The sequence below is a fragment of the Crassostrea angulata genome, chromosome 7 (assembly GCF_025612915.1).
Source record: "Crassostrea angulata isolate pt1a10 chromosome 7, ASM2561291v2, whole genome shotgun sequence".
In the NCBI taxonomy this organism is placed as follows: domain Eukaryota; kingdom Metazoa; phylum Mollusca; class Bivalvia; order Ostreida; family Ostreidae; genus Magallana; species Magallana angulata.
Window position 1 is genome coordinate 10,071,973 of NC_069117.1, and position 13,857 is coordinate 10,085,829.

At 31.8% G+C, this 13,857-nt stretch overlaps 1 protein-coding gene across 2 annotated transcripts in view; it reads right to left on the reverse strand.

Annotated features, from left to right (window-relative positions):
- The window catches only part of LOC128191879 (heterogeneous nuclear ribonucleoprotein L-like), a 32,035-nt gene extending 18,570 nt beyond the window's left edge, over window positions 1-13,465 (reverse strand). For both annotated transcript variants that reach the window (XM_052864231.1, XM_052864230.1), the window contains exons 1-9: window positions 13,343-13,465; window positions 7,308-7,420; window positions 5,499-5,547; window positions 4,002-4,040; window positions 3,727-3,800; window positions 2,532-2,607; window positions 1,792-1,879; window positions 810-904; window positions 461-524 (exon numbers count right to left, since the gene is read on the reverse strand). In XM_052864231.1, the coding sequence (XP_052720191.1) occupies window positions 461-524; window positions 810-904; window positions 1,792-1,879; window positions 2,532-2,607; window positions 3,727-3,800; window positions 4,002-4,040; window positions 5,499-5,547; window positions 7,308-7,420; window positions 13,343-13,393 (649 nt within the window). In that variant the 5' untranslated portion in view covers window positions 13,394-13,465. The remainder of the gene's footprint in view (window positions 1-460; window positions 525-809; window positions 905-1,791; window positions 1,880-2,531; window positions 2,608-3,726; window positions 3,801-4,001; window positions 4,041-5,498; window positions 5,548-7,307; window positions 7,421-13,342) is intronic.
- Window positions 13,466-13,857: the final 392 nt, after the last annotated feature.

A 13,857-nucleotide genomic window follows, 5' to 3' on the forward strand; every position in this document is an offset into this window, starting at 1 on the left:
ATATCTGTGTGTATATCAATGAACATATTAAGTATAAAATTGATATTACTGGTAACAACAACAAATTTGTGGAAGTTTACACTTCCAATATTACGGGATGTGTCCTTTAATGTTTAATGAGTAATACTTTCATAAAATACTTTTTCTGTGCCCCAAAGACTTTGTACAAATAAAGTTACCATCATGAAGATATTTAAAGGCAGGGCACAGGCAGATATATAACTGTTATGTACAAGTAACTTTTTCAATTTTTCAATTAATATATGCATAATTATACATGTATACCGTATTTGTGTTGAAAATAAAACGCAGTTTTGATTTTTTGATCACTGTACTTACATGTACCGGTAAGTTAACCCAAAAGTTAATACAAATATTTAACATAATTGAAAAAGAAAGAAATTCCAAATATTTCAAAATTTAAACTAATAACTGTGGACAAGAAAGATGGAGATCTTACCTGGGCTAGACTGAGTATAATCCCAACTTTCATTGTCGTTGCGAAAAACGTTCAATCTAGTGGGCTATATCAAAAGATATAAACAATAATACAGTATAAAAATAAAATAACAGCTATAACTTGATATGAGACAAACCTTATTAAAAAATTATAGATTCTGAAACACATTCAATATTTTTTTTGGCTTTTTTCCCCAAAACCCGGAAAATCATTACATCCTATAAATTAAAACCGGCTTTGTCATTTATTTATCAATCCACAGAAAAATTTTCAAGAAAATCAAATTTCACCAAAAAATAAAAGGCAATTAAATTAAGCACACCATAACCAACTCATTGCGTTAACTTACCTTGGCAAAATCAATTTTCAGGGTGCAACAACCCGAGTATATGTCAGCCCCATTCAAGTTCTGCTTGGCTCTTTTAGCAGTATCAACTGTGTCAAATGTACATAATGGTTCAGGAAAATCCCAGTCTCAATGCTTCTCAATTCTCAAAATGATTAAAGATCAACCATACATGTAGTTATTTGTGAACATCACTAAGCACATATATCCATAAACTTATCTTTGAATTTAAACCCTATTAAGTCCTTTTCAGTATACATAATTTTAACCATCATTTAGTTTCTAAATAGGCAGTCATTCCAAAGACAAGTTGTAATTCACATCTTTGAACCTTAATTTCCCCATGGTCTGCTTCTCTTTATGGGTATAGTTAGTAACCAACTCTATAATCCAAGATTTATCTACATTTACATTAACTTTTAGTCTGAAGTTCCTGAGTTTGACCCTCTAGTCCTAAATTTCTCCCCTTATTCCTTTTTTCCCACTACAGGGCAACATTACACCTCGGAACCTGTAAATTTTCTTGTAAAAGACTCAGTTTTAATTAATGTATTTGGCTGAAAATCTCAAAACTTTAAGGTGAAAATTTAAACATTAAATACATATCAATCTAATTCCAATTTTTTTAAAATTAAGTTAAAGCAATCAGTACATGTATATGCATGTATGTTTGCACAGAGACACATAGACCAGAATTTTTGGTATGGAATAAATCTTTTTAGGATTGGTATGGGCAATTCATTTTTAAATGCATTACTAATTCTGAGAAAAAATTATTGTATACATGGTAATATTTGCCCTGTGTTATTTTCGCTCTTCTTCACTTGCAAACAGTTTTGCCCTGTCTTGTAATCGCAATTCGCCCAGTCTTTAATTTGCCGTTTGACAACGAGGGCAAAAGGGCCGAAAATAAAACGGTAGCGAATATTTCCCTGTATGTAGTAATCCTCTTCAAACAATATTGTCACAATAGCTCAGAAAGGATATTCAACCATAGCCTGTACACCATTTTTCTTGAAGATAACAATCCTCTGAACTTGTCCATAGGCAGTACAAATCTTGTGCATTACGTCCTGTGAATAAAAGTGTGAAAAACTTTATAATGAATTAAAACAAATATCTAATTCTTATACAATTACTAGAGTTCAAAATTGGTATGTAAAAATCTGTATTTTGAATGTGAATAAAAGTGTGAAAAACTTTATAATGTATGAATTAATACAAAAATCTAATTCTTATACAATTTATTATTTCCAACATTGGTATGTAAATATGTGAAAAACTTTATAATGTATGAAATACATGTAATACAAAAATCTAATTCTTATACAATTTATTATGTCCAATATTGGTATGTAAAAATCTGTACTTTGAACAAGAATAAAAGTGTGAAAAACTTTATAATAATGTTTGAATTAATGTATGAATTAATACAAAAATCTAATTCTTATACAATTTATAATGTCCAATATTGGTAAGTAAAAATCCGTAGTTTGAAACATTTTTTAAAGTTTCATTTGCTAGTGCTGTAATACTAAGATCTTACAATATTATTTGAAAATTGACCAAAAATAAATATAATGCGAACAAGTTTTATATAAAAATTTTAAAATGTTCTAACCAAGGAAAGAATGTTCAGCAGCTTTCCCTTAACTATTCCAAATCAGAAAGCATGAAAATTAACTAGAAATAAAAACAAGATTTGATGGGACTACATGTACATACCACAGTGATAGGGTACTGCGGGTTAAGAACGGTAAACAACAGGATGTGATTCCCTCCCCTGTGGTCCTCCCCGCCTCTGAAATTTACAAGTCACACGACATGGAAGCTACTATGAAAAAATACATACTGTCAAATGAATACAATTATGCAAGCACTGAATCTTATTTCTGTAATAAAAGATTATCTCACTAGTATGGTGTTATTCTAATACAGTACTTGACTACATTTTCATTGCAAAAACAAGAGCCTATGAAGACATCTTAAATGCAGCTACCAAGATTTTCTGTAACTGATTGAAAACTGTTTATTCTAAACCTCCATAGACAAGGATATACCTTTGTTTTCTTTTTAATTAATTAATTCTTAGTTACTCATAACAAATTCATCATAGGGATGTTTATTTCAACTCAAAATAATTTTCAGAACAGGGTAGGGGGAGGGAATCTTATTAGTTCTGAATAACAGGAAAATTTTAAAACAGATTTGTACAGGATGAATGTTATAAACAAAAGAGATTAAACTTGTAATGGTAAGTACTCTAAAATTATGTAAATTTATGTAAATCTAAGACAGTTAGCCTTTGGTCAGCTGAGAGGAGAAAACTTATTCGCCATTTTTAACACTAGAGCAACACTCGTCGTTTCATTCACATTCATAGAGTCTAGCCTTTGCACATGCACCAACATAACCCTAGATTACTCGAGTCAGTTCAATAAAAAGCGCCCCCTAAGTTTTTCCTCAGTCACAAGGACTTCGAGCCATTGAGAGTCACCTGTAGCTCAAAAAGAGAATCATTTTAACAAGACCTTGGACTTTCACTAGGGCATAGCTATCTATTCCTTGCATCAAAACAAGTTGAAAATGATGCGGTTTCAAGTGAAATATGCACCAATTGCATAGTTTTAGCTCAAAAGCCAAACAAATCTTGTTGATTTCAAAGACCCATGGCTGAAAGCTAGCAATGAAATAGACGGCGTACGTCACGTTGCTGTTAAAACACAACTACCCAAAGTCCAAGCTCTTGTTAAAATGGTTCTACAAAAATCTGGTCTTTGCCATATCCTGTAACAAGGGTTTGTGCATGATGACGATTGCTTTTCATCAATGCAAGGCTTCCTACAGTGACAACATCTACTTAACTGTCCTGTGTACTGTATACTGGCAGGATCCGTGAAACAACAGAACAGGTACTCACGCTGGTCTCTGAATTCTCTGGCTTGTCGAGAAGTTGAAGTATGCAGGCTGGCCAGCAACATATATCTGATTTTCCTATTGCACAGAATGACAATGAAGTAATGTTGCTTCAATCAAAGATTCTAAATTCCTTTTCTCACAAAAAGAACGCTATCAGAAGTTTATGAACATTAACTATTTTGGTTATCTGAATAGTTTATAACAATTGCGCAATTCAAAAAATGCAGCTCATGTTGCTTATGGTAACAGGATTTGACAAATAATTCTTTAACTAACCTCTGCATAATTAACACAACTTGTGGCTCCAGAAATATCCTATAAAAGAAAAGACAATCAGACCTGATAGTGAAATGACATTTCAATATGGTACATTGTATCAAATTCTAATATTGAAACATTACAGAATGATAATCTAGGTAAACATTTCACTATCTTCGTGTAAATTAAAGTAAACCTGTTTCATGCACTAATATATACCATGTATATTATTATAGCATATAATATGTATTGCTTGCATAAGTTGCTTTTATGATTCATACATGTTTATTCAACTAAACTTCACAATATATTACAAGAAAAATCCATGTGGGCAACAGAAAATTAACACTTTCTGCTATCTCAGTCACTGAACATAATTTCTGTGATCAACAACTGAGCAGGGCACAACTTTTCAGTTATTTTACAAATATTTGAATGACAAAAAGATCATCCCATAATGAATTTATTAAAACAACCAGCTGGGGTGCGACCAGTTCGCCAAGAACCATTTCTCGCCAGTGCATTGTTACGTCATTTTTTGTATATAATTTTAGGTGTTGATAAAATGATGTAACAATGCACTGGTGAGAAATGGTTTAATGCCAGTACAGTTGCAAATAAAAAAAAATAATAAAATAAATAACCAGTCAATTAAAACAAGCATTCTGAGAGTTTGCATAAGCAATGCACGTCCCCTACCTATTTGTGGAAATTGTGAAAACAATGCACTGTTATGCAGAATATCGAACCCGAACATTAAAAAATTGGAATATAAAAAATTAATTTTCTCGAAAATATGTCAACCAGACGCTACAAAAGTGTAAACTTGATCTGTAGTTTGACATTTTGAATTTGTTCAGCAAATTTCATATTTTTCCTCAAACGCATAAAGAAAAAAAGTGTGGAAAACTGAAGTGGGACAGACAGTCGGACGGACAGACAGACGGACGGACAGACGGACGGACTGACGGACTCAGAGGAAAGCTATAGTCCCCTACAGTGAAAACCGGTAGGGGACTAATTAAATGACCTATTAACAATGTTGTAAACAACATACATAATAGACATTTGATTGCATGACATTCTACCCACACAATGATTTGCACTTTTTTGTAAGTCTATATTGCAAAATTGATGTAAAGGTGAACCAGTGTAACTAGGCACGTCTATTTAATCACTCGGTAGTACATGTATTTTTTCACAATAAGACCATATTTTTTAAATAAGTTCAAGAATTTTTCCAAAGAATGGATTGGTAGGTCAAAATGAAAATAAAATATAAAGACATAATTCCACAAAAAATTATAAATGTATGGTAATGGTAAAATCACAACATACACCAAAAAAGATTGAAAACATAATACATGTACCACAAATAAATTATTTTTTTTTCAATTTTTAAAAAATTGAATGGCTGGTCTTGAAGAACAACTACCGAAGTAGGGAAAAAAATGGCCAAAAAGGCCGGTCATGGTACAGTATATAACTGAACTAATGAGCTTCAAGCTAACCTACCTCAAATTCCACTAAAGCCTGGTGTTTTCTTGGCATCAAAACCACATAACTAAAAGAATAAAGCAAACAATATCATAAATAACAGACATCCACTCTTCTCCTCTTTCTCTTTCTTCTGTCTGTTTCTTTATTAAGGTACACTGAGCCAGTGAAAAGAAAGGAGCTCATCTTGTCATGGCCACTATAGAGTCGAGATGAGACTGCCTGTGCTCATTAAGAAACTGTGAGATGATCTTCCTCGACTTTCAAACTGCCAAGAAAGGGAAGAAGCTCACATACCTACATCTGATAGACAATAGGACATATCAAGAACAACCATGAACACTAAAACACTCAGGAATAAGATGGAAACGGAATGTTTTTTTGTTGCATATTAGAATTTTTTTGTTGCAAATTTGCATATCTACACATTAAATTATGTCAACAACAAGTAAATGAAGTTAGGGATATTCTGCTGAGTACTTTCAGATGAGACGCACTGACAAGCACTGGATTGATGAAGGATGGTAAAGGACAAAGGGGCATAACTCCTACAGAGTTTGGTAGAATATTGTTCTTCACTTGTGCTTCCTTCATGCACCAATGGTTGTAACAAATTTGATTGAATATTGCATTCCCATTTGAGTTCTAGTGAAGGGATAAAAATAATATTAAACATTTACAGAGGAACAGATGGACAATTCAAAAGCTCACTGAGCTAAAACTGAAATCTTTGTAAATTTATAAGCATTTAATTCTTATTTTTGGATACTGTTGGTCATATAATGCAGTATGGCATGAATATATAGTATGGGCTGATTCATACTATCTGCAGTTTTTTGTGTCATACTATTTTAGGACAAAGTTCTTAGTTTTACATTAATTCTATTTTTGGCCTGAAAAAAAATAGGTCTTTACCATCCTTTAAAACACAGTACACCAAAAAAAATAATGATTTCTGAAGTAGTGATAATTTTGTTCAAATTTTCCTATTTGGGGGATATTTGAGTATAAAATTTCATGATTTACAAAAATGTTGTACATAAAACCACCAAGTTAGAAAAAAATCTTTGTATCCTCTAGATTATCTTCAGAATGCATGCATGCATGTACCAATAATTGTATTATAATCCATCACTGTAACAGCAGAAGAAGCACTGAGTTGTCACAGCTGGCTATGATCAATCATACAATGATTCATTCATAACATCAATAGGCAATATCAGAATGCTTGTCTGATTCTGAAAACTCATGAATGTGTAAAAATATCAAATACGAACATATATATGCAATATTATACACTCAGTATGATTTTCATTATCATAGATTCAAGACTCAAAGACATTAGGCCATAAAAAAGTGTACATATATTGTGATAAGGTTCAAGTAAATTGATTTATTAAATATGAATGACATAGAATACCAATCTGCAAAATTAAAAAAACTACTTACATGTAACTAAATTAATTTCTGATCTAATTAAACTGGTTTTCTGTATTGATAAATTTAAGAAAAACTTTTAATCTCAAATACCGGTTCAACACTTTTGATCAAATACAGCAATAAATTTTTCAAAATGTATTATCATCAGTTTTTCACTTCATCAACATTTAGTAACTTTGACAGCCTTTCCAGTCAAGCACTCATGTAAAGAGTTTATATCATTCAAGGAAAAGTTAAACAATTTACACCTGTTGTCATTAATACACATTGTTCTATTACTGGTACATAAATATAATTTCAAATATAAACTGTCAAATCCACATTCTTTGGATGAATAGAAAGGTCAGATTAGGTTTGACCAAATTTACTATGATTGTGCCCATTTACCTGACGGGTCCGAAGTGCTGAACTGAATCTTTCAGATCTTGTTCCAGTATGTTTTCAGCCAGTCCTCGAACATGTACCACTTGTGAAGGTGATGGATTCAGAGGGTTCTCATCCTGAAGTTAAGACAGGTTTTTAAAATCCACATTCTATGATATCATCTAAGCTGTTTAAAAGATTTCATTTTACAGCCGATCAGGAGTGTTTTCATAATTATAATGAATTTGCAATACTGTATCAGTGTGCTCTACTCAAAACATTATCACAGCCTAGTAATTAAAGTGTAAAACCTTCAATTATCTCAGCCTAATAATTTCTGTTTAAAACCTTCAATTATCTAAGCCTAGTAATTACAGTGTAAAATCTTTAATTATCTCAGCCTAGTAATTACAGTGTAAAACCTTAAATTATCTCAGCCTAGTAACTACAGTGTAAAACCTTCAATTATCTCAGCCTAGTAGTTTTAGTGTGAAAACCTTTAATTATCTAAGCCTAGTAATTACAGTGTAAGACCTTAAATTATCTCAACCTAGTAATTACAGTGTAAAACCTTATTAATAAATTATCTCAGCCTAGTAATTACAGTGTAAAACCTTAAATTATCTCAGCCTAGTAATTACAGTGTAAAACCTTAAATTATCTCAATTATCTCAGCCTAGTAGTTACAGTGTAAAACCTTCAAATATCTCAGCCTAGTAGTAACAGTGTAAAACCTTAAATTATCGCAGCCTCTTAATTACAGTGCATTATCTTAGCCTAGTAACTACAGTGTAAAACCTTCAATTATCTCAGCCTAGTTGTTTCAGTGTAAAACCTTCAACTATCTAAGCCTAGTAATTACAGTGTAAAACCTTAAACTATCTCAGCCTAGTAATTACAGTGTAAAACCTTATTAATAAATTATCTCAGCCTCGTAATTACAGTGTAAAACCTTATTGATAAATTATCTCAGCCTAGTAATTACAGTGTAAAACCTTCAAATATCTCAGCCTAGTAGTTACAGTGTAAAATCTTCAATTTATCTCAGCCTAGTAATTACACTCTAAAATCTTCAATTATCTTAGCCTAGTAATAACAGTCTAAATTTTCAATTTTCTCAGCCTAGTACAATGTAATTACAGTGTAAAACCTTAAATTATCTCAGGCTAGTAATTACACTCTTAAATCTTCAATTATCTCAACCAAGTATTTACAGTCTAAAATCTTCAACTATCTCAGCCTAGTAATTACAGTGTAAAACCTTCAATTATCTCACTCAAGAAAAGTTAAGATTGAAGTTTAGCTTGAAAAGGTTATATAGCTTGATAAAGCTATTCAGAATAGGTTATATAGCTTGATAAAGCTATTCAGAATAGAACTATTTGTATGCAGTTTTTCACAAGAATGTTAATTATCAAAAATATACAAAAATTCCCAAGTTAATTACCACTAATATTTATACCATGGACCATTAAAGCAATATGAGCTGCAATTTTCATTATGAATTTTTTTTTAACGAAAATGTTATTTCTACTAAAATAACAAAAATATCATGGTTTTTAAATTTCTTTTCGCCAAATTTTTGTGAAAAAGGCCTTTAAGGAGGCTTAATTGGAGCGAAATTGAATTATTGTCGTACAAAAATTGATTTGCTATATGTTCCTTAGAAGAAATATCTTTCCTCTAACAAAAATTAATGATTTTTTCCAACCTTATTCATCATAAAAGTTTAAGTTACATGCAGACTTAGCATACAAGCAAGTTTTTACAGCAAAATAAAATTCTAAAAAATACAGCTCATATTGCTTTAAAAAGCAACCTGAATTAAAATAAGTTTTAACACTGCTAATAAATGGTAAAACCGATTTCCATTTCTTAATATAGATACTGTAAAATTCCCATTTGGTATTCCCATTTCGCCTTAGTAAGCTCTAAGGTGAATTATGGCAAGACGAGAACTTTTATAAACATCTAATTCGGTATAAAAATTGTTTGTATTAAAATACAGTTTTACCATTGATATAAAATTGTTTACTTATTACTATGAGTAAGTTTGTGAAAATAGAGTAAAGAAAAGGCTGATGTAAAGATGAAAAAAATATTTTTAAATACTAGTATTTGTATGTGTCATGACGTGCTAAAATTGAGACTTATTGATGTAAACCTTTTGATAATATAAGCAAGCTGATCAACAATGGACAATTTGGATTATCCTCACCAAACTACAAAAAAAACTCTAATATTTTTACTTTATCTCATTTAGATCGCTGTATCAGTGAATTAAATAAATTCAATTCATGTAGCTATAATTATTCCAATGCAAAATAAGTGAAGAATTTCTAGCATTTAATCAATGTATTCATGAACTAATCATAACAAAAAATCTCACCAATTTAGAAGTTCTTTTTTTACAGTACATGTATCTATATTAAGAAATTCCCATTTCACCTTACTACTTTTTTACCTTTTTTCACCTGTATTTCACAGTTAAGGCGAAATGGGAATACATCCTTTGAACACTTTTAAGCACCTTTTAAGTACCTAATTAAATCAATCAAGTTGTTTTTACTTGCACCCTTTTTGATACTATTCAACACTCATTTTTTATTTTTAAAATTTGGTATGCCCACCAAAGTGGCAGTGTCATCAGTGTTTGATGGTGGCTGCAATCTGGTAGAAGCAAAAAATATATTTCCATTGTTTGGGTAACTGTCAACCACTTTGTGAATAATTATGATTTCTTTACTTTGGGCTGAATTATTACCAATCAATTATCTTGTTTACCACAACTGACCTCCTTTAAATTTAATTCAAGAAGTAACTTTAAGGTCATGAATCAATTGCCCCGAAACTTATGGAAATTTAAGTGCAAAGTCTCTGAAAGAGACACAAATTGATGAGTAATCTTTGCATACATTGTTTTCATAACAGTTCAAAGTTGAAAACTATCACTGCACTAAAGTGTGATTTTGTTGACATGCTGAAAAAATGCACCTTAAAGAAAAATGTATGACAAAATAGCTAAATTAAACTATTCCGAATAGCTTTATTATGCTATATAGCTTTTTCAAACTATACTGGCGTGCGACCATTTCTCGCCGAGTACCATTTCTCGCCAGTCATTGTGACGTCATGTTATCAACACACAAAATTATATACAAAAAATGACGTCACAATGTACTGGCGAGAAATGGTACTCGCGAGAATTGGTCGCACGCCAGTATAGCTAAAACAAGAGGTTGTGCTGGACCTGATAAGACCAGAAGTTGGCAGCCAAGGGACAGTACTAAAATTTATTATTAACAATTGGATTGATATTACCGAGCGCAGCGATTCGCGAGGATTAATGGTAACACGTATATATAAGAAAATAAGTGAAAAATGAAAGTTGAATCAGGGGTACTAAGGCCAAAAAAAATTTCTTCCAGCCCTGGGCGCCGCCATATTGGCAGCCATTTTGTTTTTAAAAAGTTAGTTCGATCATTGATTGACTGGTACTTATCAATGTTTATTGCCCATGAACTCGATTAAATAAGTTCCAGTGTTTCAATAGAAGGTAATTTGAATTAAAAGAAATTAAAAAGGAAACCAGATAAGTTTCAGTAGTGCTTCAATCAAGAAACACGACTTGTTCTATGTATGTCTTATTGTTATCAGAAGGAAAATAAAAACATTAACGTCAAGGAACTGATCTTTTAGATACTTAATAAAATATTTAATTTTATTACAGCGGCATTCATATGATTTAATTGATGAACAATGAAAGAAGAAATTTAAAAAAATTCGGAATCACGTAACTCTCTTCGGCTATTTCCGAAGACAAAACTTGAACGTTTTACGTCTGAAATATGACGTCATAATGTAGACTGAGCACGCGACGTTTAGTTAAACTTTGGCTAATGATATGTGTAGGCAACCAGGCGGATCCTACTGTGTGCGTTTCAAATAAGTTTTCTTCTACAAAAATCAAACTCCACTGTGTTAAATCTGCGCTCGGTCCAACGGTCACACCGTTTACATATTACTTCTTATAAATGAAATGTTGCATGTAAATAATCAATTTGTTAACTGTATTGTGTGCGTAATACTGACACAATGACATGTAATCATGCTTTTCAATAGTAGATACTAGGCCCTTTACAAAATGAAGAAATTAAATAAAATGAATAAAAGGAAAAATGAAAAATTGCAAAAGCAATAATGTCTTCAAAACTAATAGCAGCGCCGGCTAGCGAAGCGAGCTCTAAGAACCAGTGTGCGCGGGAAAAAGAACGAGCTAAACAAAATTTTTTGTCTACGTCCCATAATGCTCTCTAATGTTTACACCCGTGGTGCTATGCCAAAAATGGCCGACTTTTAACTCGTAATTTACGGTGACTTAAAGTTTGAAGACACGTTTTGAGTACCGCATATGCTTTGGCGAGACTCAAAAGATTTGTTACATGCTTCCATACCTTCGTATTGAGTCGAGAAACGTAAACAAAGACGAACAAAGTCATGGATGACGTCACAGTGCACTAGCGCTATATTTCCCGCGAAAACTTTAGAGGTGGATCAAACATCTGTAATGAGTGTACTGGCTATTTCAGTATAGTCTGCGATACCTGCCTCATTGACATATGATTTGTTTTTAATCTTTTTTTAATATAGAGATTTTATATATATATAAACTAGCAAGGGCCATACTTTACTGTCATGTCGATCCATTTTTAAAGTAATTGTGCATGCATGTACCGTGCAGTAGGCAGGTAAGTATATGAGTAGGGAGGAAATAAACAATAGGACATTTTGAACTAAATAAAAAGGAATAAAATGAAAAAATAAACAGGTAAAAAAATTATGTAGATATTGCATATAGTCATACCATTAAATAAGAATTACAGTCAAGTCGTACCCAACCCAACTCGCACCCAAACCAACTCGTACCCAAATATTTGAGTACGACTTCACTAGTCAACTCGTACCCACGGGGAAAAATATACTTATACTAGGAAAATAAAATGAATGGCTTTTATTCGTATGTTGTTATGTTTTGTATATTATCGATAACATTAATATGCTAATTGTACAACAAATTTAAAAGAATTTGTTATAAAAATCTGGTATACTATAATTCTGTACTTGAATGCGGACGGATCAAAGAATGATTATGAGCAGGTTAACTATCATCAATTAAAATTAAAATTAATTGCTTTATGTGATTCCGTTCAAAATAAACATGCTGCTCATAATTAAGAAGAAACACACATTTTCATCACTTTTGGAAGATCAACATGGTTCGAGAGAGGTGTGTTTCCTGCAAGAAAATGGTAAGTAAATCACTATATTAGATATTGTTTTATAATTAAAACATATTTATTTGAGTAATCAAATGGATTAGGCAACAGGCAAAGTTAATTTAAAGTTAAATAAAACATAAATAAAAAACATAACATATGAATGAGAACTATTGTATTTTATTTTCCTAGTATAATATATTTTTCCCGTGGGTACGAGTTGACTAGTGAAGTCGTACTCAAATATTTGGGTACGAGTTGGTTTGGGTGCGAGTCGGGTTGGGTACGACTTAACTTGATTCCTTAAATAAAAGTGGGAAAACAGGTACCGGGCTCTCTCTCTCTCTCTCTCTCTCTCTCTGGGTAGGGGGTTGCGCTGTATATATCATAACCATTAAAATTAGTACATTTGGCATACTTATTGTAGAGCAATACTCTCTCAAAAATTCTTTGACGTTCGTTGATACCTAAATAAAACTACAAGTTGACAATGATGCAAGGTACAGTATGTGTAATTCTTGCTACGCTCACCAGAACGGTAGCACCGTAAAACATATTATTGACTTGTTTATAATTCTACTTTATCAATTATTTTTGCTTGTAAACAGGTAAAATGTACTGTCAAAATGGTCAACATTAGGAACTGATGAAGCGAATGCAAGCAAGACATCGGAAAAAAAATTTGTGTGCAATAACAAACCCTTTCAATACACACTCAAAACATTACGTATAATCATTCTTTAATTAATATATGCATCAGGTGACTGAGTGAGATGCTCTTACGTTATCTCGTCGTTGGCGTTTGGAAACATGACCATCGTATCCTGACGCCATCTTGTTTTGTGTCTCGCGATTTTCAATTTTTGCCAAGCAGTCCGAGCCCGATAAGAAAAAGGTGGAATATACCTAAATTGAATTAAAATTTAAAAAAATCAATGCTTTTTTATTTAATGTTGCAATATATGATCAATATTGAAAATAAAGACGTTGGAATATTGAATTTAAATACATACATGTACGTTAGACAGTAAAAAAAAATGCAACAAGAACAATTTTAAAACTGAGTAAACTTACAATTAATTAAGAGGGATGATATTTTGCGACTGCTGTTGAGAACACCGAAAATAATGCGGTTTCAGCTTTTACAATCCAAAGATTTATGAAAAAGTATCTTTAACTGACGATCAATTTCGATAAATTTCAATAGAAAACTCGTCCGTCTTTTTGCCCCTGCGGATCTTTAATTTGTGGATCGTTAATAGTCGGTATAAAAAATAACGCTACTTCAGGGGCATATA